The sequence below is a fragment of the Caretta caretta genome, chromosome 8, assembly GCF_965140235.1.
Source record: "Caretta caretta isolate rCarCar2 chromosome 8, rCarCar1.hap1, whole genome shotgun sequence".
Lineage (NCBI taxonomy): Eukaryota > Metazoa > Chordata > Testudines > Cheloniidae > Caretta > Caretta caretta.
The window spans coordinates 74,432,712-74,459,660 of record NC_134213.1 but is presented as its reverse complement, the minus strand read 5'-3'; the positions used below and the strand labels follow the sequence as shown (position 1 = coordinate 74,459,660).

At 42.3% G+C, this 26,949-nt stretch overlaps 1 protein-coding gene across 5 annotated transcripts in view; it reads right to left on the bottom strand.

Moving 5' to 3' along the window:
* ARHGAP29 (Rho GTPase activating protein 29) overlaps positions 1-26,949 on the bottom strand; it is a 134,017-nt gene that overhangs the window by 81,070 nt on the left and 25,998 nt on the right. The window contains exons 1-2 of one of the 5 annotated variants that reach the window (XM_048862181.2): positions 12,273-12,430; positions 8,865-9,210 (exon numbers count right to left, since the gene is read on the bottom strand). In XM_048862181.2, the coding sequence (XP_048718138.1) occupies positions 8,865-9,126 (262 nt within the window). In that variant the 5' untranslated portion in view covers positions 9,127-9,210; positions 12,273-12,430. Of the gene's footprint in view, positions 1-8,864; positions 9,211-10,742; positions 10,979-11,391; positions 11,447-12,272; positions 12,431-26,949 lie in introns of those variants that run through there. The other 4 variants (XM_048862177.2, XM_048862179.2, XM_048862180.2 and 1 more) reach the window with 4 other exon arrangements.

The window sequence follows — 26,949 nt, the reverse complement described above, 5'->3', positions numbered from 1 at the left end:
AAAATCAATGATTTTTTTTTTAATACAATGCTTTTTGAGGGCGGGGGGTGGGAAGGTGGGAGAGAACCACTATCTAAAGATACATTATAGCTCCAAAACATGTCATCATGGAATAGTGATTATAAATTCTAATTCTACAGTATAAGAATATATTCATGTAATGTTTAAGAAAAGTTTTGTAAATGAGTTCCAATAGTCCATGGATTAGGGACCCAATTTTATGGGGTTCCAGGGGCTTCTGTATAGATTATTTAGGTTAATCTTTCTATCTACCCAATGGGACTCAGTGCTCAGTCTAGAAGATACCATCAGAGATGCTTAGTTTTGCAGTTCTCAAACGGTGGATTTGTGTCTCCAGAGATAACATGCTTGTTAACAGCAAAAATGTTTTTAAATAAAAATAAATAATATAATATATAGATTTGAGAAACAACAGACCTCAACCCTACTGTCCCTCTGCAAATTCGTGTACACAGAGTCAATCCCTTACCTCTCTCTAAAAGTGCAAAGTTTCAAAAAGTTCAATGAATAGAAGACAGTTGGGGGCAGAATAGATCTGGACAAGAAGAAGTCTGGAGATAAATGGGAAAGGGGAGGGACAGGCAGTAGAAACAAAAGTGAAACTGTTTGAGCAGCATATTCCAGAAGTCTTGAGGTCTGAGTGTAGCCTTCATTGATTTGAGATCTACCATACCATTCTCTCATTAGAAGGGAAAACCTATAATGGCAGCAGGACATAAGAGAGACCCAGTTTGGGAGTATTTTAATGAAGTTCCTCTACCTGTGGGTAAGACAGGCATGTGTGCAAAATGCAAACAGTGCAACAAAGAAATGCAAGGCCTGGTTACCTGAATAAAACAACATTATGAGAGGCGTTCCTTCTCAGGAGGAAGCTGCGTTGAAGATGATGAAAGGAACATGTCTGAACATGCAGGATCTTCAGGTTGATAACAACCAACAAGAATGTGTTTTTATGTAGAAATTCATGATTAAATTGAGTCTTCCTGACTAGTGATTTAAATTATGATTTAAATAAATTTGATTTAAATCAAATCCACTCTGATTAGGAGATTGCAGTCTTCTCTCCCAGATGCAGACCTCACTACTATGACTCATAACTAGGTTTGACAGAATTTAATTTTGACAATTAACTTTTATTTTAAAGAAATTTCTTCTATTTTTAACCACTTTAATTTTTACAGTTGCATGAAATGAAAGGGGGGTTTGGACAGTGCTGAGAGCAAGGCTGCAGAGAATTCCCAGAACCAACAGCGGGGCTACAGGGGGCTCATTTTATGGCTGAAGGGCCCAAAACACCCAGCCACAAGGAGCAGGGGAGACTGCGGTCCTGGCCAGTCAGGAGTCTAAGGAGGATGAGTTCCCTGGCTACAGGGGAGGCCACCTGCTGCTGAATGACTCCTGCCCAGGTACGGCGCCTGGACTCCCAGATGGTGAGAGGGTGAAAGAGAGCGCACACAGCTGCAGAGGGCTCCCTGTGCTGCTGCAGTACTGATGACACCCGATCCCTGCAGGCACAATTGCAGGGGGAAGGCTGCACTTGTGCAGGACTGCTACCCATACATTTTTTTCGTCAATTTCAGTGTCTCAGCTGAAAGACACTTACCAACTTCGATTTCAATCAAATTCTGCCAAGCCTACTCAGAACATTGTCAAGCCAAGATCAGATTACTGCAATGTCCTCTGCTTGTGGCTACATATTAAACACATACTGAATCTGATACAGAGTGCAGCAGCCTAACTGTTAAAAGACATCTCTCACTTGTGAACCTACAATACTTGTGCTATGTGAATTGGTCATCTGCAGGTTACTAGGTGTAGCTCAGTGCATTGGGCTCCACCTCCATCCCCACACTACACAAAAAGCACAACAGGGAGATTTTCAAAGTCAAAGGACAATCAGGCATCCAATTCTCATTGATCTTTAATAGGTACCTGACTGCCCTATGCCTTTGAAAGTCTCCCCCTAGGGGTCCCAGAAGCCGCCTACTCAAGAGATCGCCACCCTCTCCAGGCATTACTGCTGCAAGTTACAGTCTGAGGAGGCAGCTTTAGGACACACTTCAGGGCTGACCACCATACAGGTGCTTTTGAGAGAGGGATGTGACTTACGTGTGGGTCATTTTTACACTTGCTAAATGGCCTAGTGAGTTATTTTTTGTATTTAAAAAAAAGTGTTTTGCTGTGCTTTTAAACTCTTATTAAAACTGTCTGGAGTTTAGGCTTGCCACCTGTTTTGGTATGTTTTAAATGTAAATAAAGAAACCTGAAATTTGAGGCACCACTCAAGTAAGAATATAGCATCTCCACTGCTTGATGCACCTCTAAGTAACCAGATCTGGTCCCAGTAAAGATGCGTAGAAAAGGGTTACTTATATTTTTTTAATCACTAGAGGAAAGGGATTCCTCTAGGTCACTAACAGACTTTAGAGTGTCCCAGGAATTCAAAATGTAGTGTGATAATTTCAAATTAGATTCACAGCAACTACTGAATAGCTCATGTGTCCATTTTCATTCCATTGTGTAAGAAGAGTGTTGATGTCTTTATACTGGGCTGGCCCATTATTTTGATTCCTCAATGCAGGAGAAGTATCTTTAACCTCACAAGACCCTAATGCAACTGACAGTGACCGTAAGGGATGACGGAATCTATTACTTCAAGACACCTGGGAAATGTAGGTCAAATCTGGAGAGTCTGCTGTTTCTGACAATACCCAACAAGGATAAGGATTACTCAAGTGCAGAACTTAGACCAGGGGTCTCAAACTCAATTTACCTTAGGGCCAGTGCCAGTCCTCAAATCCTCCCAGTGGGCCAATAATGTCACTCATGCCGCCCAGAACTCGGCCCCCAAAACTCCACCACCCACCTGCCAAAGGCTCTGGGAGGGAGTTTGGGTGGGGGAGGAGGTCTGGGGTAGGGGATTGGGATGCAGGCTCTGGGAGGGAGTTTGGGCGCAGAAGGGGTGAGAGGTAGGGCTCTGGGAGGGAGTTTGGGTGGGGGAGGGGGCCTGGGGTACAGGGTCTGGGATGAAGTTTGGGTGCTGGGTGCAGGCTCTGGGCTGGGTCAAGGGTGGGGGTGCAGGCTGTGTGGGAGGAGGGTGGAAGGGTGCAGGCTCTGGGAGGGAGTTTGGGGATGGGAGGGGGTGTGTGGCAAGGGGGTGCAGACTCTGGGAGGGGGTCAGGGGGTGCGGCGTGGCGCTTACCTGGGGCTCTAAGGTGGGGCTGGCCAGGGGACCTCCTTGCACTGTGCCCCCAGGCACTGCCCCTGCAGCTTCCCATTGGCTGCAGGGGCACTTGGGGTGGGGGCAGTGCGTGGAGGCACAGTTGTGCCCCGCCCTGGGGCCGCAGGGAGGGGCCAGCAGACACGTGGAGCAAGCAGGCAGACGCCGCTCAGCTACGCTGCACTGCTGGAGCCCCGGGCCATTTTAAATCGCCCCAGGGTGGGGAGAGCACCTGGGGGCAGCGAGCGCCCGGGGGCTGCAGGTGCGGCCAAGGGAGAGACCTGGCCCCAAAACTGCTGGAGCCCTGCGGGCCACATTGAGACCCCCGACTTAGACCAAGACTTTCCCCTTTAGCCTCACTGATTTATTATCTGGCCAGAGAAACAGAGAAAATTGATCTTTTAACAACTTATGGACAATGACAGATCTTGGAGTTGGGTAAAGTCCCTCTCAGGGAGAGCCTGCTTCAGCTGATCCTCCCATCTCAGGAGCACAACACTCACTTTGAACTTAATACCTGGAGTCAAAAAGAAGGGGTATTCAGAGAGAGGGATAGACACCAGTTAGTCTGCATATTTTTTTTTTTTTGCCTTATAAAGTTTGACGATTATGTGCCACAAGAGCTATTCAAAACCCTCTTCTGATGAATTTAGAGTGAAGGCTCCATTTTTGATCCACTCAAACAAGCTGCCATTTTCAGTTTCTCCACAGAGGTAAACTATTTCTCTAGCTTGGTGCCTTGGGGCTTAAAAAATGGACCAGGTATCTGCTAACTGGAAGACTAAACCTACTCAATAGAGGCAGACACAGAAACAAGAATGGGACTAGTCCCACCAGTGAGGTCCCTGGGCACCATGCTGATGAGCATCTCAGCCCCCCAGAACCAAAGCTTCCGAAAAGGAAAGAGGCCTGAGCTTACTTCCCCAACCTGGAGCCTCCTGACTGTTGTAATTTTTCTTGACAAGTATCCCCTACTCTATGGCTACTAGGCTGCTATGAAGGGTGGAAAAGAAGTCCAAAATTACTCTACTCTTTCCCTCAACTACCATTTTTTGGTTCTTCTTATTCCGTGAACAACTCCAGAGGCTAGCTAGCAGTGCTACTGCTCGCAAAGCAACATGAAACTGACATGATTCAAAAGTTTCAAAGCCTCCCAAACAGCCATGCACTGATCAAAGTCTGGTTAACATTGCCTTGGTGTATCACACCTGATACAGCTATGAACCAGAGCGAAAGTACAAAAGCTGTCAGCATGATCAGAAAAATGGCACTGGATAGTTTACACTCTGTTCATGAGAGAACCTACCAAGCGCTATCCATAAGCACTAGAAACAATTTTGCAAGAGATAAAACTTCCCACTCCTACCAGCGGAGTGGATTTCGCAAACTCTATTTAAGTCTCACTTTATCTAACAACAACAATTGCTAGTTAGGACAAAGTTCTGACTAAAGCTTATTAAAAACCATGAAGAACAGTCCTGCAGAGATTGGCCAATGACTTTACCTTAGGTTAAAAGCAGCACTCTCCCTGAAGTCCAAGCAGCAAAAATACATCTTTTAGGAAAGTCTGTATCAAGATTCATTTAATCAGTGCAAGTGGAAATGCCACTGCAGTGGACATAAAAAGTGAGAAGACCCAAACACATAGCATTCTCCCCTCTGGAAATTTCTGCAGTTCAGTATTCATGTAATTATTTATTGACCACCAGTATGTTTGCTGCTTTACAAAGCATTAGATAAAGTCCACATTCAAAAGGAGTTTATAATCAGACACAAATACATTCTTCAATGCAAGGTAACTTACCTGAATAGTTTACCCAGGAGTACACCACTAACTCAGAAGAACCAGAAAAATGATAAAACTGAACCATGGAAAAAACTGCCAAACACTTCCAACAGGGAAAATAAATGCTAATCCAGTTGGAAATTTAGGACCTATTGAAATCAATGAGACTTTGGATATTGACTTCAATGCGAGAAGGGTCAGCCCCTGAAGATTAGCTGAAGCAATCCGTGCCAGATCAGGGTACTGGGTAAGTGGAGCCTCTGCGTTATATAACCTTCCTCCTTAGGCCAAAGCCTGCAATATTAGCACTAACAATAACAGCTGCAAAAGAAGTTGCCGATCTGCATTGAAAAGGCAAAATGTTTATGGAGTCAAGACATCACACTTAATAGAATCAGGTAACGTTTGTCAGATAAATGAAGACTTGTAGGTAAAACACAGCAATGTTGAAGTGGCAGAGGCCAATGAATGGTTGCTTGTTGTCAACTTAACATACCTATGTATGCTACTGAACACAAATTTTTGTTTGGCAAAATTAACATTTTGCCCAGGCCTGCCCTTCCAAGAGAATTCTGGTACTTCTTAGCTTATAACTTATTTTAACTTTTCAATGCAAAATTGAGAGATCCATCGGCAGCAACAGGGGAAATAGCATAAAGTACCTACATCCAGTGTCTTTTGACTTCCAGTATGAGATCATCAGCCTTTCCATGCACAACATGAGGTTGTTCTATGACAGAGAAATAGTTGACAGTACTACAGAAAACTTCAGCAAGTAGACTTTGGGTTCTCTGAAAAACTGAAGTTTTCCAAAGGATAAAAGTCTGCAAAAATAAAGCAGCTCTTCTCATCCTCTCCAGGAAGACTGGTAGAGAACTGGAGGAGGCTCCCTAGGAACTGGGGCTCCATAGTACAATACTGTGGTTGAGTGCAGTACATAAATTTAGACAAATGGCTTCAGAGAGCCTGGACACAGCAAAGAAGAGCATGTAGGATGGTACACACTGACCAAGGTTTGCCAGCTGTCTGCTGGAAGCCCTTAACCCAAGCAGGAGGAGAGACATTGACTTTGGTTGCCCGCTTTTAAGTCACATTATGAGGTCACCTGAGGAAATAGAAAAAGCAGCAGTTGAGAGCTGCATCTCCAACTGTGCGGTTATGTGCTATAAATGCAACTGCCTGTCCTCAAGGGAACAATGTTTTGGTGAATCTAGGCACAGACAACCACATTTTTAGAAGGTATTTAGGCACCTTAGGCACTTTTGAAAATCTCAGCAGGCACCTATATACCTTCAAAAGTCTGGCCCAGTGATCTTAATTAATCTCTGAAGACAGCATCATTTTGAAGAAAGTTACACCAACACCTCCAACAGATTGCTTTACAACTGTTTGAAGGTGAACACAATTGGAAAATTATAAATTAATTGCAGCTTTACTGCTAGTTGGAAAGATATGATTTAACATACTAATCATGAAGTCCTGTATCCTGACTCTGGCAGTACTAATACCAGACAATGCAAAGGAAAGTTTCAAATGTATATATATAAAAAAATGCACCAAGTCACTGAAGTAATGATATCCAAAGAAGTCAGGAGAAATTCCTTCCTGGCCCCTCCAGTTGATTGTTTTACACTCAAACTTGAAATTAGTTGGATAATTTCAGAAGGTGGTAAATCATAAAATATTATTAGTGCCAAGAGTTATCCATTCTTTTATATGTAAATAGTTTGTTGTCTCAGTGACCTCCTGTGTCAGAGATTTCTACACGTAAGTTACATGTTGTGTGAAGTTGCTTTTCCTTGTTTACACTGAAATTTGCCAGCTGCTAACTTCAGCCTAAATGCAGAGCCAATTTATTGGTCAGCAGTACAAAGAAGAACACCTCAGTTTGAAAGAAAGTTTGCCTTTGCATTATTCATTTTCTGAGATTCTTATATTTACTGTTATACACGTTCTTAGTCTGTGTTGATATATTTTAGACAAAGTGTCAAGTAACAGCACCCAATAGCTACAGAAAAATTTTAAAGAGCCATCCTTTTTAAAGATTGTTAATTTCATAAAATGACAGAAGTGAAAACAGTTTAATAAAGTCAGTGTGTGATCCAGACTAAAAGGAGATTGCATAACCTACCTTCCACACTATATCTTGGGGCCTTTGAGTTTATTTATTAAAACTGCCTCTGTGGCTGCTAGAATACACTTGTGTTCTTGCAGTTGTTTCCTGCGAACTGTCCATTCAGATATTAAGAGGTGCCAGACAGACATGTTTGACCACATCAACCCGTGTGTCTAGCTACAGTGAACCATACTGACGCTTAAGTCAGTATTAGGCTTCAAAGTTACCTGTACATTTAAGACTTGTTCACCACTTTTATGGCGCAACTCTTTCACTCTAACGGCTTTCTGGTGCAACTCTTTCACTCTAACGGCAGACTCAAAACAGTATATTGTTTACAATATGGTGGCTATAGTCACATCCTGAATCTCTTTTTTTCCTGTCTAAATAAAACAGATTCTGGAGGCCACCTCGACATAGGTGGGAATACCTCAAATGACAGTAGAGTAGCATTTTCCATTCCGGCTTACGTTTATTATCTTTGTTTGTGACCAAAGGCAGTTATTAGGGTGATCCTAAGTCCTCTAACCCAGAAATCCTCAGAATATTTATGTGAGAATTGTAACACTGACCCAAAATCTAAAAAGAGTAAGGTAGAGGACGCCCCACACCACAGATACAAATATAACCAAAGATCAGATTTAAGAAATCATAAGCCACATTAGTAACAGCAATAAGATTTTTTTTCAAGTGGTTTCTCACTGAGAAGCTGCAGGTATTAGACCATATCCACAAACTAGCTCTAGCTATTGTACAGACTACTGTGTCTACTAAAAGTGTTTAACGTGCTACAGGCTTCATGAAAATCAGGACTTCAATGGATTTTTCCTTTCCTAAAAGTAGATAATTAAGTCAACTTGCTCATTACAAGTCTAGAATTGCAACTAAGAGAAAAGGGGACAATTGGATGGTAGTGGTGGAAGGAGGAAAAGGAGTTGCAACTATCTACAGGTAAAAATGGGTGGTGGGAAAAACTGCTATTAGCAGTCAATGGATCCCATACCAGACTAGTTTGGACATAGCTCTTATAGTATTAAGAAGAGGACCCCTCTTCAGAAAAGCTTTCCTGCTGTTGACCAAGAAAAACTGATAGCATTTCCCTTTCAGGAAAAGGAAAAAAAAGTGATGTGTTCCAAGGGGACAGACTAAGAAAGCAAGTTTGTAGTTTTCACCTGCTAGCAGAAGATGGTAAACAAATACCTTGGCCTGGAAAAAGCGAGTGTTACAGAAAAGTTAAACTCCATTAAAATTAGACCTTTTAAAGCTACATTCAAATTATTAACACATGAGCCTATTAAACAGTAACAATTGTAATAGCATGGAAAACTGGATCTTGGCCAAAATATCAACAGTATTCTTTGTAATTACAAAAACATCAGTCAGTTGTTTAAAGGACTGATTTAAAGTTTAACTATTTTTCCAGTGTCAGTTCAGCTAGTCTGATGGGAACCAGACTTTCCCCTCCTCCCTTTTACTCAAGTCTTACCAACTGTATCAGCTCTATATGTTATGTCTCATTAGGAAACAGAATGCACTGTGTTTGCTGAGGAAACGTAGCACCCAAAGTAACATCCACCACTTCCTGTAATCATGCAAGTATTTGGCAGAAAGAAAAAAACACAAGTAAAAACCACAGTAATGCTTGCTTCTGTTCCTACTGAGTACAGCTATGTGTGTGAATTTCAAATCAGCTAAGAAATAGGATAAAGCAGTTGACGCACCTTCTGAAAGAATGGCTTCTTTCAAATACAGTAGCACATCTGCAAATTTTCTGACATCATTCACCAACTGCATGATGTATTCTGGATCCACAATAGGACTGTCATAGCAATCAGAGTTGGAGCTAATACTGCTCAGAGAGTTGCTCTTGGTGCTGCGCCCCATTCCCCAGTTTCCTGAATTGGCGATGGTGAAGAAATTGGATGTAGACAGTCGGGCTAATCCCAAACCACGCTTGTTACTTCCACCGTTCTGTCGCAACATCCCAGCTGATGCAGTACTTATAAAATTCTTGCAGCTAACATTCAGTGTCACTTAATGTCCATTTGAAAGGCCAAAGACGAAGTCCTTAAAATTAAGGGGGGGGGGGGAGAGAAAGAGGGTGATATTTAATGGAAGAACAACATTTAAAAGGTAAAACTTACATATTTTCATGCATTGTCAGTATTTTCAATGTTAAGTTGTTGGATATTGAAACATTTAATAAAATAGTTTTAAAATCCTTTGATTATAAGAAGTTATAAAGCAAATAACTAATGCTAGCATTACCTGAAGACCAGGTGGAGGTGGTGCATGAAGGTAGTCTATAAGCTTTGTCCTGGAACTACACAAACTAATTTCTAAATTTACTCCAAAGAACTGTTCTCTTCCCTGAACACATGTTCATGAATCCCTAATTGTAATAAACTCTATAATGCATACACTGAGGCCGGGTCTACACTATAAAATTTTACCATGGCTGAACAGTTGCCAACAACCATGAAAAATTGGCATAATACTAAACAAAAACACATGGACCACTAGGCCATGTTCAATACCATTTCAGTTAATAAAATTGTTGGTTACACATGGTAAAATTTCATATTGGCCTACCAGAGTTCGATGGAAAAAGGAAAACAGTCTGAAAAAGACTAAAATTTAATTGCAACATGGGATTTTAAGCCAACTGCCATTTTTTTGTTTTTAATAACAGTAACTCACATTAAAAACACAAAGGAAGGCAAAGAAGCTACTGAGATTCCAAAAATGTAACTTCTTTAGTGTGTCAGATATTGAGATTCAATCTGTAAAACCTACAGGAGTTAATTTCAGGGAGTTCTATTTTATTTTAGTTTTAGCACAGCACTTTTTAGCAAGTTCACTCCCAAAGAAAGTTTATACTTTGGAATGAATAAATTGATACAACTAAGGAGCCATCTGTATTCATTTAATTTAAGAAAACCAAAGTCATTCCTACTTCATTGTGCCAAGTGAAGTAATTCACTTCAAAGCATAAGCCTCCAGGAAGCAAAATCAGGTATGGCTCCATTTTGATAAATGACTATCCGCTCAACACTAAAAGAAGAGAATTTATGTTTACAACGTATGTTTAGCTCAGAGGAAAAAATTGTAAACTGCATTATAAAGACTTTGAATTGCAGAGATTACAATACACTTGTTCGCACCTCAGTGAAGCTGCTAGTTTAACTATTTCTATTATAAACATGAGAAAACAAGAATTTATTATAACACAATCGTAGGTATTTACTGCAGGTTGAAAGCGTTATTGCATACATTTTTAACAGACAATCTAAAGAAGCCAGTAACTCCTCTGTTTTGAATACTCCCACTATATGTTCTGACAGGTAGTATTCTCATGCATTTCCATTACTTTTTTCCATTTTGTTTTAAAACTACCAGGAATAATAAAGATGAGGAAATTACATAAAAAAAATTATGCTACAGCATTTTGGTCAGATGCTTAAAAAGAAAGAAAATTTAGAGTTTAACTAACCCAGTTTAACTGCCTTGATAATATTTGCTGTTTTGAAGTAGTACGTATAATACTATAACAAAATATATAAACAATGCTGAAAATAAAGTAAGTAATTCCAACATACCTACATTAATAGAAAGCTGCTAAAGTGTGTGGAGGAGGTGATTACAGGTGAAGTTTACATTAAACAAACATACCGTTGAGCAAAACATTTGTGCAACCTTTCTCAGTTCCCATTCCCTACCCAGAAAGCTACTTTGCAATCCTGTCTTTCACATAACCAGTCCCCCTTGATATGACGATGCTTTTACATTTCCCTCTTTTGAAAATGTTTTTCTCTCCTCTACTATTGTGTGACTAACTCACACAAAAAGGGAAAGATAGCAATGACTATTCAGGGGTCACAGTAAGACATATATAAACACTTTAAAATACACAAAAATTGAAAGATACAAATGAAAGAGATTATAGAAAAAAGTAATATTAGGAATTACATATTTATCCCCTTCAGTCAAATTTTTGCTGTAGATACGCTCTTCTATTTTTTCCCTCACTTGTACTGGTCATAAGACAGAGGGAGGAGGAAAAAAAAGAGTGTTCCTCACAGAACACAGGTATTTCGTTACTAGAAAAAGTTTTTTTTAGGCTAGAGTCTCTTGAAGGAAGTCCAAAACAACTGTTATAAATATCTCCCGACTTCGGATAAGAGCAAGTAGTTCCCATCACAACCGCGCCCCCCCTTTGCACACAAAAAAAACCCAATACACACACACCCCAGACCAACGATTTCAGAAATCTGCTCTCTCAGCACAATTTTCTCTCGCAGGCGATAAAGTTCCTTTGGAGCGAAAATCTACAAATCTGTTTTTTAAAGGGACAGTAAACATCCCTCAACCCGGATTGTTTATAAAACGCAGCCAGAGCACACAGGAGTGCTGCCGTGCAGCTCCAACTGGGCCCGATTACAGCGAGGGTTTGCCTCCCACACGGAATGTCTCGCATTCCTAGCAGGACTCTGTACGGCAGGCAGGGGCCCCCTCGACCAGCCGATGCAGCCCGCTGCCAACTCGCACGTCCTCGCTCTCCTGGCCAGGATTTACATACAATGGAGAGGAGCCGCTCTCGCCGCAAACACACCGCAGGGGACGGGGGAGGCTGAGCGGAAATGGGCGCAGGTAGCAGCCCGCCGGGGGGGGGGGTGTCTCCCCGGGGGCCGAGCCGAGGGGGACGGGGCACTTCATGGGGCAGAAGACTTAGGGGACGCTCCTAGCCGCCCCTCGGTCCCCTTCGCTGGCCGCAGACACGGAGGACGCCCCGAACAGAGGGGCCCCCAGGCGCTGAGCCCAGAGCGGATGGGGACGCAGGGGGAGACGGGCCCGCCCCGCCGCGGGCGCACGTCGCCTGGCAAGGACTGGGGGCGGATCGCGGTAAGCCCCCACTCTTGCGGCGACAGCCGAGTCCCGAAGCCCCTCAGAGCCGCCTGCCGGACCCCACTCCCCGGACCCAAGCCGCGCCCCCAGCTCCCCCGAGCCCGCCCCTCGCGGCGCCTGGCATGGCCCCTGCAACCCCATGTGGGCGCCCAACGCTCCGGACCGACAGCAGCCGCCCGGGCCGGACACCGGGGGCGAGACGCGCTCCCGGGCGGGGTCCTTACCGGGCTGAGCGGGACGCCGTGAGATGGCAGCAGAAGCGAGTCCCCGAGCGCAGGCAGCAGTCGGGCCGCGACGGGCCCCTGCGCATCCCTCCGCGCTGCCCATTGAACTCGCACCCTCCGGCCAGCGCCGCAGCCGCCCGGCCCCCGACCGCTCCCAGCCCCGCCCCCTCGCGCCCGCCCCCTCCCATTGGGCAGCTCCGCATCAGAGGCGGGGCAATGGAGCAACAGGTTGGGAGCGGGACGGGGAGCGAGGACGCGACGCTGAGCTGGCGGGACTCAGCGCCGCCCGTGGGGGGCGGGCCCGCCCTGCCGAGAGCACCGCTAAGAGGGGAGCAGGCAGGGGGCGGCGTGGCGTGTGCCTCCGCGCGCCAGGCACTACGCCGGCCGCCGCTACGCCGCGGCGTTCAGCCCGTAGCCCCATGCAATGGGCCAGACGGCAGCGGGCGTGGCGTGGTGCGGGGCGGCGGCGGCGGCGGTAAACTCGGGAATCCGGTGGCGAGAAGCTCGGGTGTGAGGGGGCTGGACTAGGGCCGCTGCTACTTGCGTGCAGTGTCAGAACTGAGGGGGCATGTTCATCCCCAGGTGAGGTCGCCGCCCCCACCCACCTCACAGCAATACTAGACGGTCGTAAGAATCCGTTGGCCTCTTTCCAGCCACAAGTTTGCAAACCCAGCCACAATAATAATAATTACTGAAAAAGCCACGTTGTGCAGCAAGCCCCTCATCAGGCTTCTCCATTCCCAAGCCAGGATCACCGTCATCTCTGCTGTCACCTCTGAAGCCTGACTCTCCGAAGAGAGGATGCTGGCATTGTTTCAGTGCTGTCCCACCACTCCTACTCATTCCTGATCTCCATTGGGGTGATGGAGACATTGTTTTCTTCCTTCTCTCTCTCTGACCATCACAGTACAGATGCCTTGGTGCTGTCCTCAGTATTTCAGGTGGCATTGATGGGTAAATCCCAAGAGTATGGTTTAGTTCCTCATAAAATAATCAGATTTTCCTGACTGCCTTGGGCCTTGCTTGGGGCTCTAGCCCTTTTAATTTTTTTCCCTGGTACTGATTAATGGACTAAATGATGCTGTATTCAGCATCCACTTGGACATTTGGTCATCGGCCCACCAACAGTTCAGCCGCAACTGGATTTTCTTGTTGCCCCTGTTGGTCATCGCTGCCAAAATGTCTGCCTCATACCACCAAGCATAACTGGAAAACAACACTGCCAAATCACCAGGAGAAAAAAAAAAAGCTTCACCACGTGATCGTAAGGAGATGTCTTCTGAGACGCTGATGAAGAATTGTCTTGCTACATCAATGGAGAAGAGGTCAATGCTATGGCGTGTACAACACTATTTGTTTGGAAAAGGGGCTTCCACAAAACTTTACCCTAGGCCTATAAAATTCAGAAACTAGACCAGACAGACCTCCTAAGAATTAATTGGTGCACTGTTGGATAACAATGGGAGGAGTATTAGTACTATGCAGGGTACTAAATTAGCATTTGTTATTTATGCTGGTTCTGCATTAGTGTATACTGGGATGGAGGAGGACTACAAGGTGGTTAGCCTTGCTTGAAGCAAGTCTACTCAAAATGTTGGTGTGTGTGCCTGGGCATTGTTGGAATCATGAAGACATGGTATATTACAGTCATATTAGGAAGCTCAAATAGTGGTTAACATACCAAATTTCTCCAAAAAAAGAAAAGGAGTACTTGTGGCACCTTAGAGTCTAACAAATTTATTTGAGCATAAACTTTCATGAGCTACAGCTCACTTCATCGGATGTAGCTCACTCCTTTTCTTTTTGCGGATACAGACTAACACAGCTGCTACTCTGAAACCTCAAATTTCTCCAGTGTATACAAGGCTTCAGACAAGAACTTATTTTAATGTAGCAAACTACTATATACAAATATAAGTTAAATAAACATTTATGTTGCAAAGTCAAGCACTCAGAAGTTAGGAAATGTGAGAATTAAAGCGGTCTGTGCCAGGTTTACTTGTGAAGAGTTTAAGTGATTTGCCCAGCATCACCAGGGAATTCTGTGGCAGAGGCAAGGATAGACTCCAGTCTTCCAGGGAAATATTCAACTTCCTAAACCACAAGAACATCGCTTCTGTTCCTGTAATTCCCTGTCTCATTCACTACACATCTTCCAACATCTGCAGCATATTATGTCAGTGTCCTAAAAACAACAACTTCCTTGACTACACATCCCTGATTCATCACCAGAGCATAGTCCTTCCTGTGCTCTGAATGAGGCAGGGGCATTTTGGAAAAATATTACGTGATCATGTAGTTAGAGACTGTATCATAATGCATATGCAAAAGATAGCCAAATTAATATTGCATGGACAACTTTAACTCTAGCATTCCCTAATTTCTGAGTACTTGATTTTTCAATCTTAATTTTCTTTTAATGTTTCCTCATGTGGCATAATATTGAAACCCATATGGTAAATCAGCGAGTTTGTAACCTTTAAATAAACTGCACAGACCTCTATCACTGGAGCTAAAGGAATAACGGATAGCAAATATAAATTGTCATCCTCTATCTGGTCCAGTGATTAGAGGGGAAAGACACACATTTTGCTAGTAGTGACAGCTATTTGCTGACAACAGAGGAATGTTTGGACTTAGGAATTTTGGGTTAAATTCCAGGGTCTGGAGGGGAGTGTGCCCTAGTGAGCACACTAGATCACTCCCCATTTTACCCCCACACAAGCTCGCTCTTCCAGTCTCAGTCCTAATCTCCTGGCCTAACCAGTCCAAGTCTCCACCTCCCAAAGCTCCTCATCCCAGTTCCAGTCTCCTTTTCCAGGCTCTGAGTTCAAGGGCCAACATTCCCCCCACCAGGGTAGTCAATTATTTTTGCCAAAGTCCAAATTTTTTGGTCAAGGTCCAGACTCCAGATAAAATATATATATATATATAAAAACTCCAACAATAATGATAATAATAAGTAAATAAAAAGATGTTGGGGTCCTTCCAAAAGCATCTGGCAGTCTGGATCTGGCCCATGGTCTACCTGTGGACTACCCCTGCCCCACACCATGGTGCCCAGTCCCAGTCTCTCTCCCTGTGCTCCTCATTCCTGTCTTTCCCCCTTGGGGCTCTATGTTGCAGTCTCCTTGCCCAGCCAGTCTCAGTCTTCCCTTGCCAGCTCCTCATTCAATCTGTCTTTACCTCCATTCCCACAGACTAGTGCCCAGTCCCTCACCTCACCTGAACCCTGGTCTCCGTTTCCTCCTCTGGCTCCCAATCCAAGTCTCCTTGTCCAGCAGTCCCAATATCTCTCCCCAGCTCCAAGAACCAGTCTTCCCCCCCAGGCGACTGGACCCAATCTACTCCATCCATCCTCCCCCCATCCTCCCTCAAGTCCCAGCTCCTCATCCTGTATTTCAGTCAGTCTGCTTCTGACTCCTCCATGCTGCCAGGGCACCAGCAGGGGGAGCACTAAAAGCACAGGAGAGATCGTCTTCCTCCTCTCAGTTCCTGTGCCAAGTACCACAGTGGCCACTGGCTGCTGAAAGGAGCAATTGAAGGGAAAGTCCTGTTTCGCCATTGCAGTCGTAGGCTGGAGCATGTTCAATATAGGTGGAATCTTCAGAGATATTAAGTTGCCAGACTTTAACAAGTCTCTACTGAGCATGTACAAAATGATTTTTTTCAGAACCTTATAACTAAGCCAAATTTAGGCAAATTGTCATGGAGATGACAACAAAGCTAGCCCTGCACCCCTGCCAAATTTCAAGTCCCTGTTCCAAAGCATGGGGATGCTAGTACTCAACAAAATTGTTGTAAGAATTTTGTTTAATTTGGGCAAAACAACATATTCTACCCTAATCTTATTCTCAGAAATGGTTGAACTATTTTAATTGAAATTAAAAACAAAAAACAGCCTGAGGCAGACACCCAGCATGGAAAATTCAAGCCCAAACAACAGAAGTTTGGCAAAGTTATAAGCAACTGGAGGGAAAAAAGGGGTCTTGTAATGGGAAGTGTCAGGCAAACTTAACTATAGGAGGCATTACCAGCTCCAGCCGTAATAATGGAGCCTAGAAAAATTAGAAGAGTGACATTCATAGATTTGTGCAGAATCAAATTGTTTTGGTTAGAAAAACCCACTCCAAATATGATGATCCTGTGGCTGTAACGCGCACTGTTGAACTCTGTGGACTGTGGTCCGACACTCCTGGAGCAACAAACCAAATTATGACATTACTTATCTCTCTAATTAGCAGTCCATCAGCATACGACAAATAACAAAGTCTTTGAAATCACTTAATAACAATAGTTTTACTAGGTTAAATTTCAGCACTATTAATCAACATTTTGTTTCTTTCCTTTCCTGTAACCATTTGCCTAACTATATGTTAATGTTAATTTATAAATCCACTAAATGGTTACAAGCTATCCAAGTCTGCTGATACTAAATTTAGAGAAAAAGCAAACAAAGAAGAACAATGCAATGAGGTTCAAAAGGATTTGGATAATTCAGGGGATTGATCCAGCAGATGCCAAAATCATGGAAGGGTAAACAACCGTAAAGTAATTTAGTGGAAGAGCAAGAAACCAAGTTAGGGAATATGTGCTAAATGCTACAATGATCCATCATAAAATAAGGAAAAGGACTTGAGGAATTATGGATAAGTCATTGAAACCATCAGTTTAGTGCACAGCGGTAGAAAAAAAAAGGGCTAACAAGGAATTCCACCTTTATTCACCAACAGATAGGACCCAAAAAATTTGAGACTGTTACTCTCTAAGGCCAGGTCTTTGGATGGTTGTGGGGGAGATGCCACAGTGAGGGGCAAAATATATATTTATTATCATATTTAGCCATGATAGGCTACATAGAACTAGTGGCCCTGAAAATCATGAATTGTCCCTCAAAGGTGATGCAAGGCTAGAGGTATTTTGTGAGAAATGCAACTGGACATAGAATGACCCAGTCTGCAATCAACCTCAGATAAAAGGATTGCAGTGTATGTGGCCAGTGCTGTGTTTCCAAAATTTTAACAAGTCATTTCTCAAAAATGTTACCCTTCAGTTGGTGATCAGCTGCAAAGCCGGTGGATGGTCAGGAATAGGAGGAAGGATTGTGTGAAGCAGGCAAATCCCAGAACCTCCTTCAGTTGCCAGAAGTTCCACTGACTAGTATAACTCACTCAATTCCTGTCTTTCAGCTGCCACAGCCCTTCAGAATCCTCCTAGAAGTACCATTCCCTGCTTTAGTTATTGCCCTCAACATTAAAACAAAGTGCCATTTGGACACTGTGCTGATCAGCTTTTGTTACCCTTATGCCAGATAAAACAGTTATGAAGCAAAAATTCCACTCTAGGTTAGCAACGAAACTGATATTTCACAACAATGATGAACATGGATATGGTGGCAGCTACAAAATATGCCTTTTTAAGTGTGAAAAAAGATCCATCATATCTTTTTACAATAATTGAAGAGGGGTCTCTATAGAGAGATGGCTTGTGGCAAAGCTTAAAAAAATTAATAAATTGAAGAAAGAACATATGGTGCTTTTAGTGTTAGGGGAGATCAGGTGATGAAACAGGACTCTTAGCTTTTGTGCCAATCTCAGAAATGTTGTTTGGCATCCAAAAGCAGTTTTATTGCCAGAGCTCCCAATTATGCTGGGGACTGCACTACTATATCAGTAACAACTGCTTTTGGATGCCAGCAAAGGCATGCAAAGATGGCTTTTGGATGCACAGATTTTGAGCAATGTAACTATTCTGGTTAGGGGTGTGATATTTTTATCAAAATAATTACAGTATACTAGTACAACCCCTGAATGCAATTACTTCCTTGTAAAGGTTCTTTATTATTCCCCTCTAGTGCGGGAATAAACTGTTGGTATAATGCATCCTTACTAGGAGGTTTGTAGTGTTTTAACTGTACCAGTATAGTTAAAGCAGTATGTCATAAATAGAGAAGGGTAGCGTAAAATCCCTCCTTGGCAGCTATACTGAATCGCCTTACCTGTAAAGGGTTAAGTAGTTCAAATAACCTAATTGGCACCTGACCAGAAGAACCAATGAGGAAAGAAGATATTTTCAAATTTGTGGGGGGAAGGTTTTGTTTGTGCTCTCTCTTTGTTGTTCCCTCTCCGGACGGAGGGAGAAGCCAAGCAGGTACAACATCTCCTGAAAATATAATCCATCTAAATTCACAGAAATTGTATGTAGGGCAAGGAAATGCATTAGATTATCTTTTGTTTTAGCGTGTGAATTTTCCTATGCTAGAGAGGTAGTTTTATTCCTGTTTTTGTAACTGTGAAGCTGAGCCAGAGGGGAATCCTCTGTGTTTTAAATCTTTTTATTACCCTGTAAAGTTACCTCCCATCCTGATTTTGCAGGTGTGATTCTTTTACTTTTTCTTTATAATAAAGTTCTTCTTTTAAGAACCTGATTGATTGTCAGTGTCCTGAAGACAAAGGGTCTGGTCTGTACCCTCATTGCTTAGGCAATTGGTTGGTATATTATTCTCAAGCCTCCCCAGGAAAGGGGGTGAAGCGGCTTGGGGGGGATATTTTGGGGGGATAGGGATGCCAAGTGACCCTTCCCTGAATTTTTGTGTAAATCACTTGGTGGTGGCAGCAATACCGTCCAAGGACAAGGAAAGGAATTTGTGCCTTGGGGAAGTTTTAAACTAAGCTGGTAGAATATAAGCTTAGGGGGTCTTTCATGAGGGTCCCCACATCTGTACCCCAGAGTTCAGAGTGGGGGGAGGAACCCTGACACAGTACAATTTCTGTGTTTAGGTAAAGCTTTAGTTTTGACTCTATTACAACTGAAAAACTAGTTTAAATTGGGCCCCTGATTTAAGTTGATGTACCCTCTGGAAGACCTCAGCGTACCCTCCGGGGTACGTGTACCACTGGTTGAAAACCACTGTAATAGAGCCATACTACAAATAGTATTATGTAATCCCACTCACATATAACCCAATCCTACCATCCCTTACTCACTCAAGTAGCCTTTGTCAGAGGGTGGCTGACCCCTGTAAATGAAGTAGTCCATCACCCCTGTGCCAGAACAGATGCTCCCAGTTTGGTCAATTGGGAAGGTGGGGTAGCACCCAGAAGCTATAAAAGTCCAGGAAGTGATGCACAGGGTTAGAGAAGATTGAGTTAGTCAGGGGAGGATGAGAGTGGTTAGGGCCTGGAAACTATACAGTTCCTAGGAGAAGGCAGGAGGAAAATAGTAAGATGGCTTCCTGGCTGGTGTCTCCAAGCCAGACAAGCAGTGTCGGAGGACCGAAAGCCAGTGACCAGCAGATGGAGTTCTTGTCTCTAAGCTGGAGAGTTGGGGATGAGGGCTGAATGCAGGAGAGCAGTGGAGGAGTTTACTTGCCAACATCTACTGTTCTGGAGAGCTGAACCTAGAGGAACTGTGACTCCAAGGGGAGTGAAGGATGTTTCCCTAGTAAAGATGATCTCTCAGCAGAGAGACTGGGGGGCTTCCTGCTGGGAAGAGTAGGATGGAAGGTCTGGGGGGGCTATTCGAGTATAAGGACAGGAGGGGATTGCACTGGAGAGCTAGGACATGAGGATGTGCTCGAGAGCTGTAGTGGAAAATCAGGATATGGTGAGAGATGCCAGAGATAAACATTGCATGTAGTGTTTAGACCATGGCAGTAGAACTTCTGTTATGATTTATACATGCATGGAACTCTTAATAAATTAAGCCCACAAGGGCTACCCTTAAACACGGTGGACTATTTTTTGGGACTCTGGAGGAGGAACCCTGTGCTAGGTGTGCCTGTCATACTGTGGCCTGCTGATAGAAGGTGCTCCAGTTGGGGTTGCCCAATGACTTTATCTCACAAAAGTAATTGCAGTGCCAGGATTGCAAGATCAGACTCATAAGACTTTCAATATCAGCTCAAACCAGGTATCTGTGATGTCCTTCATTATTCAAGAGGTAGTGGCCAACATGTGACACTCAGGAGAAAGTTGGGGGTTGGAGGAGTGAACAGGTAACTCACCTCAGCAGTTGTGCAAGGATGTACATTGTGGGAAAAGGCAAATCCTCCCTTAAACCCTGCACTAGTTCTTACTTCTAACAGCTAATCATCCTTTTTTGTTGGTGGCTCTTTAATGTGGTTTGACTAGGATATTGGGTAGAGCAGTTCTTCTGAATTGCAGACAAATACATCAGTGTATTGGCATGCAGGAAAGATGTGTGTTCTATCTCAAGCCAAGTTTTTATATTTTAGCAGGTGCAGAATCAGGATTATTATGTCCATTATTTCTAGTGCAATGGCAGCCAGAGATCCTAGTAAGGATCTAGATCTTATTGTAGAAGGTCCTATACAAAACATAGGAAGGTAAGTATCCTCTCATAAATGGTTTGTCATCAATGAAGAGTTAACTCAGGCTCTTACTCAAGAGTGCTTTCAATCTGGACTAGCTGGGGGTATGAATCAGAGCAACGGTTCCATTTTCAATCAGGTTGGTAACCCATCTACTTTGCAGTGAGGATGCAGTCTAAATTACTTGAGTGCTGATGGTCCTCCAGTGTCTTCCCACAATTCTGTCTATGCATCCAGAAGGACAGGTAAGTTTTAGAGACAATCCTCTATGCCAATGTGGGCAGCCACAAACCATGACACACATTGCTGAGGACTGCAAAATAACTCAACATCCTGGAGATCTTCATGCCTTGAACATAATTGATAAGAATGCTATGGCTTGGCTTGACCAGACTGCATACGCCAAATAATAAATAAATAAGTTCTTCCACAATTCATTGGGAAAAAAACATACAGAAAACCATTGCATGTGCCCCAAGAAGTCCTAGGTACACACACAAGACAGCACACTAGTGAGGATGCAGTAACTCAGGTATGACAGTGTAGTGTGATAGCTCACACTGGGCTAAATTAACTTTCATGCTCAGACTCAGGTACCAATCATCTGGGCTAACTCTTTAGTGACAACATACACAAACAGCTTGTAATCTAAGACCATGATCCTGCAAAGACATTACAGAAGCCTAACTGCATGCTGAAAGTAGTTCCAGACCTCAGCTGGATTATTCACTGTGCAGAAAGTTAAGCATGGGTGTAAATCTTTGCATGATAAAGACAAGCAAGATGTGAAGTGTTGGGGAGAAGGATAATCAAATATGTAAAAAGGGATGCTGAAATCCCTGCCAAGAAAATATTTTATTGGTAGCTCTATAGAAGACAGAGCTGGTGTTTCACCAAGGAAGTAGAATTGTATTTTCAGCTGTTTGGACACGATTGTAACAGCATCATCCCTGTCATCTCATGACTACTGTTGAGTCAGATAAACAGATAGTGGTATTACTATTTTCAGAGAGTATTCATTGTGGGATTGCTCCTTAGAAGAATTTTAAATGGTAAAAGCAGCACCTCTGAAAAAATCACAAAGTTGCTACTCCAAAAGCAATGCTGTCTTGGCTCTCTCTTGTTTTGTTTCGGTTAGTTTGAATTGCGATGATGAATTTGACTAGTCTGAGGACAGTAGATGCAATGCTGATGTCAGATTAGAATAACATGGGAATAGAATCTGGTGGCCTCAGTTTTAAATGAGATCTTTGTTGCTTAATACTATTATTTAATATTTTGTTATACAACTTGAGCCAGCTCCTTTATACCTTACTGAAGTAAAACTGTCATAGATTTTAGATGGATTTCTGCCTGAACAAGTACAAGATCTGGACCATTATTATTAACTAATGTACGGAAATCAAAGATTATTTAATAGAACAGGAGTGAGTAAATAAAATTCATACTTGAAAACATGACTGGGAGCATAAGAAGGAGTCAGAAGAATAGGGGAGGATAGCAAGATAGTGGAACTAATCCATTTTTGGTTAGTTTGCTTGAATTAATAAATCCAATTTGATTCCAATGGGCCTGATCCAAAGTCAATTGAAGTGAATAGGAAAACTTGATGTAGTTTCAAGAAATGTACATGGCATAAAAATATACTGAGTATGAATCTATTCTTTTTTGAATAGTGCAGTAATTAAAACAGATTTTTGAATGGATTTTATGTTTAAATGGACAAAAATTGTATTTGTATGCCTCTCACTAGTAAAGTTGAAAATTAACTCCCCTCAGTTCTTGATTGATATAAATTGATAGGAATGAGATATCAGTTCTACAGCATTCTTAAAATAGCAAAAAAATAGTTGTATTCAATAAAAAAACCCACACAAACAAAAAACCAATTGTTTGCTAAATAGTGTTAACATTTTGTCACTTGTACACCAGCATCACAGTAAACAGTGCGGTTTAAAAGTGAAAAGAATAGTTTACAAACTCAAGCCTACAAACTCATGTTAAGGTGTGTTTTTTTAAACACAGTAGTAGTAATATAACAGTGGTTAGAGGCCCGAGTCAAGGATCAGAGCCCTAAATGCCCCTTAACTTGCCCAAGCCCAACTGTGGGATGCAATGTGTGATGAAGACCCAAAGTGAGGGGCACAAAAGTGTATTTATGCAGGAAACTTAAAATCCTGTGAATTAATTCCTGTGGTATAATGAACTATTGTTTAACCTCAACCTTTATAATTCTTTATTTTTTATGTAAGTTCAACAGTTAAAGTGAGGACACAATTTATGTAGAAGGTAGGTAACTTTTGGATTGAAATTGATGACATGCTTCAGAATGAGGGAACTGAGAGCCATAGGGTCCCGATTGTGCTAAGTGCCGTATAAATATTTAGTTAGACATGTCCTTTCCCCAGCTTACAACATTAGGTCCCTATCCTGCAAGATGGTCTCTGGATAGATCCCTGTACCTTTTCTGAGCAGGTGTCAGGCCTTAGTTAATGAGAAGGTGCAACAGTTGGATGCAATGATCAGTCAGGTTGAGAAGAGGGTAATGAGTAATATGACCTTGTTTATGGAGTAGTAAAGTGCTTTCCAGAACAGTTTTAAAAACTTTCATGTAGCACACTATAGCGTGTTCAAAATTAACTTAGCTTTGTGCCAAGGTAGACATGGCTTCATTCACAAATCTTAACAAATCTTTGTTTAATTTCATTTGGGATTTAAAAGTTATAATAAAAACAAATTATCTAAAATACAATTCCCTTAATAGAGTTTAAAACTTGCAATGGCTGGGAGGTAAGACTTCACTATTTGCCACTGGGGAAAAAAAATGATTTCTAAGGACCTCTGACAGGTTAGCAAAGTAAAGCATTTAAAGAGTTTGTGGGAGGTGGTTGTGCTACATCAAATAATTGTCCTGCTTCACAGCCACACAAAACAATACAACAGTCAGTTAGTTTAGGGTTTAAAGGGAATTTTATGGTCTATTGTCACATACACTAGAAAAGGGTTAAATTGTTCAGATTACCCTTCTCCCAGGTGGAACATAAAACCACACCTTTTCTCCTGGGGTGGAAAATAAATATTTCCCTTGTCTTCACTGTGATAACAAGCCCCAACAAGGAAAATCAGGACACATTCCTTCCTTGCTTTATAAGCAGTCATTTGATTGCTCCCAGCACATTCCAGATCTGCTAGGAAACCTTAATTGTCTTCACCTGGGGGCCCTTGCCGGAATTCCTGTCCACTACTACATCCTGATGGAATGGAAAATTCTTCTCTTTCTCCCAATCCCTCACTGCCAAGTCCTGAACTGGGTTATACACCCCGCTCCACAGTCAAGTGTAATTCCATAGCTTCACTTATTATGTAAATATGTGTGAGCTCTGTAGGTGCAAATGGCTCTCTAGAAGTACATGTTTATAGGTGTGGTAAAATATTTTGAGTACAATTTATCATCATAGATTTAGAACTGATAAAAGATAAATAAGGGAATTTTGACCATAATGGGGAGAGGTGATAGGTGAGGTTATTTAGTTGTTGATTTTATAATTAATCGTAGTTATTTCATACAGAGTTGTCTGAGGACAGAAACAACTAAAGGCTATTTTTGCTTGTGGTTTTGCAGAAGTACAATAGAGCATGACAATGCACCATTTGGTGCACACTATTATTGCAGAGAGTAAGCCAAATCTCTCAAAGCCCTCTCCACAATCCAGACACCAGTTAATCCTTCTCATAGGATGGATCTATAAAAGACCAAATTCAGTTCTCTGAAGGTGTGAGTTGTCTTAATGGCAAAAAAAATCACACAGAATAATTTGGGGGAAGTCATGAGATCTAAATCACAGTGGGATGTAAATAACTCTGGAATCAGTAATGTACAAGAAAGTTTATACTCATTTCTAAACAAAACTAGAAAAAGGGGATAACTAGCAGACTCCAGTATACACACCTAATCAAAGTAGCAGATCAGGTAGTAGTCCATGATGAGTCTTGAAATTCTCCAAGAACTCAAAGCCTGCCAAGGACAAGGAAGAAACCTCTGGGGCTGATCTTGATCTCATGCTGGTTTTACACCATATATGATTTTACTCCTGATTTACACCATTGTAAGTCAGATCAGAAGTAGGCTCACTATTTTTGAGATTCTCTAAATTTGGAACAACTGCATTTTTAGAAGCTCTTGTCTGTTTTTCCTTTCCAGATTTAGTTATATAACTGTTTGTGATGGCATCAAAGTGGTATTAATTATTTGAATGAGCAGTTGTATTGAGCATATAGCATGGTCTTAATATATTGCTTCATGGAACACAACTTTCAGAGACCAGATGTGTGCCTGAAATGCACAGCTAGAGAATAGGGTAAAAAAAAAAAAATCTCTTTTGCACACTAACATAACTGACCAGTACCTGAGGGAAAATGAGAGGTTCATTGAGATCAGCAATAAGAATATGCCACAAATAGATGAGCAGAGCCCAAGACAGATGCACAGACAGTCTTGTAAAACTGTCATGAGAATGAACCAGTCCAGGCACAAAATCTACTCACTCTTACAATGATGATGAACCATCAAAAGTTATTCACCCCATACAAGCAGAATTTTGCAAGGGCATGGCATGGGTACTCTGGCAGAATGGCATACAGGTGCCAGCAGGTTTGCAGCACTATCTGACCTTTACTAGAACAGGCATGTTATGGAAGATGCAGGAGTTGGAACTCTGTGACTGAGCTTGGAGCTCTACCCCATGCAGGACAATCAACAGGAAATAGGATTAGAAATAAGAAGGTGGCAGTAGCTCTGAATTCCTTACAGAGCCTGGTAGACTTCATATTATGCTGTTGCATTCCACAGTCTGGAATGGTATGTTACTCTCCATTGTACTTCTTGGATGATCAGAATGGAATCAAATTGTCAGCAATGGAAGCGGACCGTCCAGTGGTCATGATTTATAGTAGAATTAACCAAATAAACAGGTAGGACTAAGGTCCCAGTGCACAATTGCAGGAAGTACAGATAGGAATTTTTCAGAAAAAAAAATCTATCATTACTATACCAGTGCAGCTCCACCACTGGCGTTTTAACTATTATATAATCTAACTCTGCACAGATCAGATTTAGGAAACATTGTTATGAGGAATAAAGACTTTGGAATAGCTTTGAAAACAACTGCCTCCACCTAGAAAAGCTTTCTGGCATTTTGTGTAGGTACCTAGAAGTTCTCCAGGACAAATCCTGGAGATACCTGTTGCCAGCATAAGCTTCAGCATAAACCATACCAATGAATAACAGTGTCAGCTCTTTATTCAGGCATCCAGTTACATAAGAGAGTAGATGTTGACAAAGCTTTTGACAGATATTGCAAGCCCAATATCTTTGGGACCATATATATTAATGTTATGAATGTTTATATATCATTGTGGACTGATGTATCAGAATTTGCAAGATTGCAAACATGTGGATTAGCAGTGAATGGAGGGAACTGATAATATTAATGTATCCACATTTTCTTGCTGACTGGAAGTCTGATTTTGGTTCAGAGCCTCAGTCAACAAATTGGGGCGACATTATAATTCTAGGAGCCTTATGTGACAGTAAGTGGATAAAATACTTCTGAACGAGGAAGGGCATCTTGCCTGGCTAGGACATCTGGAATGGGTTCTTTATCCTGAGTTTGTCTGAAACAGCACACTCTGCAGTGATTTCTCCAAAGTGCAGATAGCTGACAGCAATGCAGCTAGCCCTGCTCAATTGATTGCACTAACTCTATCCCACAATGCAATGCCTTCTGGCTTCCAGTGAATGTTCTGTACTAGGGTCACGTAGTGTACTGTGTCCTTTCCCTAAGCAATCTATGGGTCAATTCTGCCTTATATAAAAGTGTGTTTCTACCAGTTGATAGGACTTGATCCAATGCCAATTAGAGTTAATGGAAGGCATGGCCTTGAGCCAGTTTTTGCTTCTTTATGGTGGATATTAGAGGTGTTTTTTCTGGGTTTTTTTTACACTAGAAACTCAGATGTTATTCATCCTCACTTTCCTGAGAGATCATAGATGACTGAAAACACCATGGGATCATGACATCGGCAAAACCATGCAGGTCCTTTTAAAAGCAGCAAAACGATGCACTCACAACAGTGAGAAAATTAAAACATTGACTCAAAATACTCGTGCTCTCTTGGGAAATGTAGCCTTTGGGTCTCAGTCTAGTTCTGAACCTCACCACTCAGACCCATTTTGAAGATGAAAGAGGGTCAAAACTGATTGTCATCTTTAACTTAGTGAGTGGCAGAAGGGGGGAACTAAAACAATGACGCTTTAAATGCATAAAATGGAACTGAATGACCAGA